General features: G+C 48.8%; 1 protein-coding gene across 1 annotated transcript; it reads left to right on the top strand.

Moving 5' to 3' along the window:
• The first annotated feature begins 255 nt into the window (after window positions 1–255).
• On the top strand, window positions 256–2,077 carry LOC149987784 (small ribosomal subunit protein eS6-like). The gene is made up of 6 exons (XM_090256627.1): window positions 256–304; window positions 416–480; window positions 718–884; window positions 1,071–1,187; window positions 1,479–1,634; window positions 1,760–2,077. Exons 1-6 carry the CDS (start codon window positions 299–301, stop codon window positions 1,990–1,992), a joined length of 744 nt encoding a protein of 247 aa, XP_090112753.1. The 5' UTR covers window positions 256–298; the 3' UTR covers window positions 1,993–2,077.
• The last annotated feature ends 1,553 nt before the right edge of the window (window positions 2,078–3,630 follow it).

The following is a 3,630-nucleotide window of genomic DNA, read 5'->3' as shown; positions in this document are numbered from 1 at the left end:
AAAGGAAAAGGAAAGAAGGCAGATCACAAGACTGGTACATGGACATGACCAATGAATTAAACAATGCTGGGATTGGATAGGATTGGAGGAATTGGGAAGTAAACGTGGTGGCATGAACGTGAGGGACGGAGGGAGGGGAGGTTTGCGGAACGGTGTTGGGAACGGAACGGAAAGGGCCGGGGCGAGCGAAACCCTAAACGGGGCGAGGCAGGGGTTAATCGGAGAAGCTTGGAACCGTGGTTCCTCTTTCGCCTTCGCGCACTTCGCTTAGCCCCCCTCCCATCGGATCGCCAGCACCATGAAGGTGAGACTCTTGCACGCTTCCTTCCATCTCCATGTTCTATTGTTCGCCTGCGCTGCTCTCTGTACCTCTCTGTTTCCGGTCTTCCTAATTTGGTTGCGTTCCTGACTGCAGCTCAACATCGCCAACCCCACTACGGGGTGCCAGAAGAAGGTTGAGATCGATGACGACGCTAAGCTGTAAGTGGCTTGGTTCTTTGCGACCCTTTGCAGTCTGTCGGTGGATGTTCGCCTGCAATTTTACGTGCTCTCTTGTTCGCGCCTGCGTTTTGCACTGCTTTTTAGGGTTTGGAGTTTTGCAAACGTATCACCCCTTTCAGATAGGCAGTGCGAGATTCAGGAATGCGCCACCTTTATATACGCCTAGCATGGGAGCTCTCTTATCGGTCTTCGGCTTTGTTTGGTGCTTGTGTTCAGTCGCCAATTCTACGACAAGAGATTGGCCCAGGAGGTCAGCGGTGACCAGCTGGGAGATGAGTTCAAGGGGTATGTCTTCAAGATCATGGGAGGCTGCGACAAGCAGGGTTTCCCAATGAAGCAGGGAGTTCTCACTCAAGGCCGTGTGCAGCTCCTGATGCACAGAGGTATGGCGATAGATAGACACGGGTGTTGGTGTCATGAAGTAGGCTAGTCTGAACGAGACATTTATGTCCTCGCTGCTCCTCTTGTGCAACAAGCGTTGAGTGGGGTTGTGGAGTGGTTTGATGGGCTCAGTATGGGTGCGAGAATTTAGTTCTCCCTTTTGTAACGATTATTGTGTGTTGTTGCAGGGGTCTCTTGCTTCAGGGGATACGGGAGGCGCAACGGGGAGCGGAGGCGTAAGTCCGTGAGGGGATGCATCGTTAGCCCAGACCTCTCGGTGTTGAACCTGGTTATCGTCAAGCAAGGTCAGTCAGTGTCTTTGCTAGGATAAATGAATCAACGTCCACGGAGAGGTTCGTCGGAGGCTGCTAATTTCCTTTCCCTGTCCGTGCAATGGCATTGAGGTGGCTGGAAGCAGGTGGTTTGTGGGTACGTCGGGGCCGCGTTGCCAAGCAGCAAGGTCGTTGTTAGGATCCTCCTGCGCCGCTAGTTTATTGAGTTGGATCCGGTATAGTTGTGTCGAATATGCTAGTTTGTTTTTGGGGGGGAGGGGGTGGGGATGATTATGAACCCACTTCTGGCTGTGGTTGTCGCAGGTGATAATGACTTGCCTGGACTCACTGATATTGAGAAGCCCAGAATGAGGGGTCCGAAGAGAGCCACCAAAATTCGCAAGCTCTTCAATCTCACCAAGGAGGATGATGTGAGGAAATACGTCAACACCTATCGTCGCAGCTTTGTATCGGCCACAGGTACAGTCATGGCTCCTGATGTGGGTGTCGTATTTTGCCATGCTTCCTTTCGTGCAGTCGCCGATGTAGAGCGGGGGCCATTGTTGCGAGGAGCCCTCTACTGACGTCTGCGTGCGTGCTTTCAGGCAAGAAGAGGAGCAAGGCACCGAAGATCCAGAGGCTTGTGACTCCTTTGACTTTGCAGAGGAAGCGCCGTAGAGTGGCAATCAAGAAGGCGCGTGTCGCCAAAGCCAAGACCGAGGCAGCAGAGTACCAGAAACTCTTGGCTCTTCGCATTAAGGAGCAGCGGGAGCACCGTAGTGAGAGTTTGGCCAAGAAGCGTGCTTCACGCGCATCGCTTGCCAAGCCCGAGGCTTAGACCAATAGTCAAGCTATTAGGTTGTTTCGGCATGCAGCCCGAATTGAGTCGGGTCTTTAATTCATCATGTTCCAATTTTAAAGTTTGTTGACTGTTGTGAATGTCGAGGGTGGCAGTGGGACCCTGCCAAACTATCGTTGCGAGGGCTATGTTTTCTCCTCTTGGTTTCTCAGATTTGCAATGGGGTGGGAGGTAGAATTCGAGGTTTTTTCTCTTTGCCCAAACACGATGGCAGGTCGATGCAATTTACGTATTGGGGAAAATCATGTAAAATGTGAATGTTTTTCACCCAACGGACGTTTAGTGAACAGTGGGCCAATGACTTATCAGTGCGCCTCTTTTGGAAAAGGCGTGTTCTTCCCCAGTTTTCGGGACCTGTGACAGGACCTCCCGCAGCGCAGGTTTAATGGTTCTGCCAGGCACCGTGTTGTGATGTTGAGTGATAGTTTCTTTGATCAGATGCCCCAGGTACCTTGGAGGTGAGTGCGTCATGCTTTTCTGACGGAGGAGCATGGTATACCACCCCGCTGTCCACCACGCACATAGATCCTACAACTTTGTATACGGACTCCAAGCTTGCTCATGGTTTTTGATTTTGGCGGAGCAATGACAGTTCCTCATGGATGCAGATCATGAATGGATCGCGTTAAACATACCCACTCGAGCTTTGCCAAAGCCCTGCGCGTCGCTGAGTTGAAAAGCCTCTGCTCGTCAGCCACTGATTTTCCGCCCCTCGCCTCCCAAACCCCGTCGCTCTCCTTCCGTTCTGGTTGCTGTTCGCATTCCCATGGAAGCGCCGCCAAGGGTCAAGCTGAACAGGAGGCTATCAATGGCGTTTTGACATCGGCTTGGCCTTCCCGCTATCTGCGTCGCTCTGCTTTACCGGTTCTTCTTGCAAGGATCTGGAACGTTGGAAACTGCAGGAAGTTTGGGAATTGGCACAGGAGAGCTTGGTTGTATGGTTGTATAGCAGTTGGTTGGATTGTGGAGGAGTAGGGCTTGGTTGTCATGCAGGTGGTTGGATTGTGGAAGAGTAGGGCTTGGTTATATTGCAGGTGGTTGGATTGTGCAACATTTGCCAAGGTGGATTGCTCAGTGGATTTTGTTTAATTTTGTTCTGTTTATGTTGTAACAATTGTTTATTTTAGTTTTATTTTAGTGTGGTTTCGGTTGTCTCTTGGTCCCAATTGGGTCTCAATGAAGTTGCCAATTTTTTAGAATCTGGAGTGAATGTTTGCAATTGTGCAACACTAGGTGATTTTATGAAAATGCAAAACAATATTTTAGAGTTGCTTTGAATTATGATAAATATGGTTTTTACAATTCAATCATCTGAAGGGTTGTGGTTGTGGTGTTGGTGTTGAGAAGCTTTTAAATTGAATTGGAAGTATTTTTGAAGTTGGTAAAGAAATTGAGTGTCTATTGCAATTCTTAAAGCATAGGTTAGATGGTGGTATATGCCTACCATACTTCTTGAATTGAATTCTTATCCTAGGTTGAAGTTTCATTTATTTATTTTTTATTTTATAAGTTTTTTATTGATGATGTTGGTTGTATTTGGAAAGTTTAATACCATTGTGAGCTCATTGGGGGAAGTAAAGAAATGTTGGGATTGTGGAAATATTCATACAAGTGGTG

This window comes from Physcomitrium patens, chromosome 15, assembly GCF_059467195.1.
Source record: "Physcomitrium patens ecotype Gransden chromosome 15, ASM5946719v1, whole genome shotgun sequence".
Classification (NCBI taxonomy): domain Eukaryota; kingdom Viridiplantae; phylum Streptophyta; class Bryopsida; order Funariales; family Funariaceae; genus Physcomitrium; species Physcomitrium patens.
The sequence above is the reverse complement of the archived record's forward strand: the minus strand, read 5'-3'. Positions and strand labels throughout refer to the sequence as shown.

Coding starts and splice junctions, on each gene's coding strand:
- LOC149987784 (XM_090256627.1), top strand. Junction 885..1,070: donor GCAGCTCCTGATGCACAGAG/GTATGGCGATAG, acceptor GTGTTGTTGCAG/GGGTCTCTTGCTTCAGGGGA. Junction 1,635..1,759: donor CAGCTTTGTATCGGCCACAG/GTACAGTCATGG, acceptor GCGTGCTTTCAG/GCAAGAAGAGGAGCAAGGCA.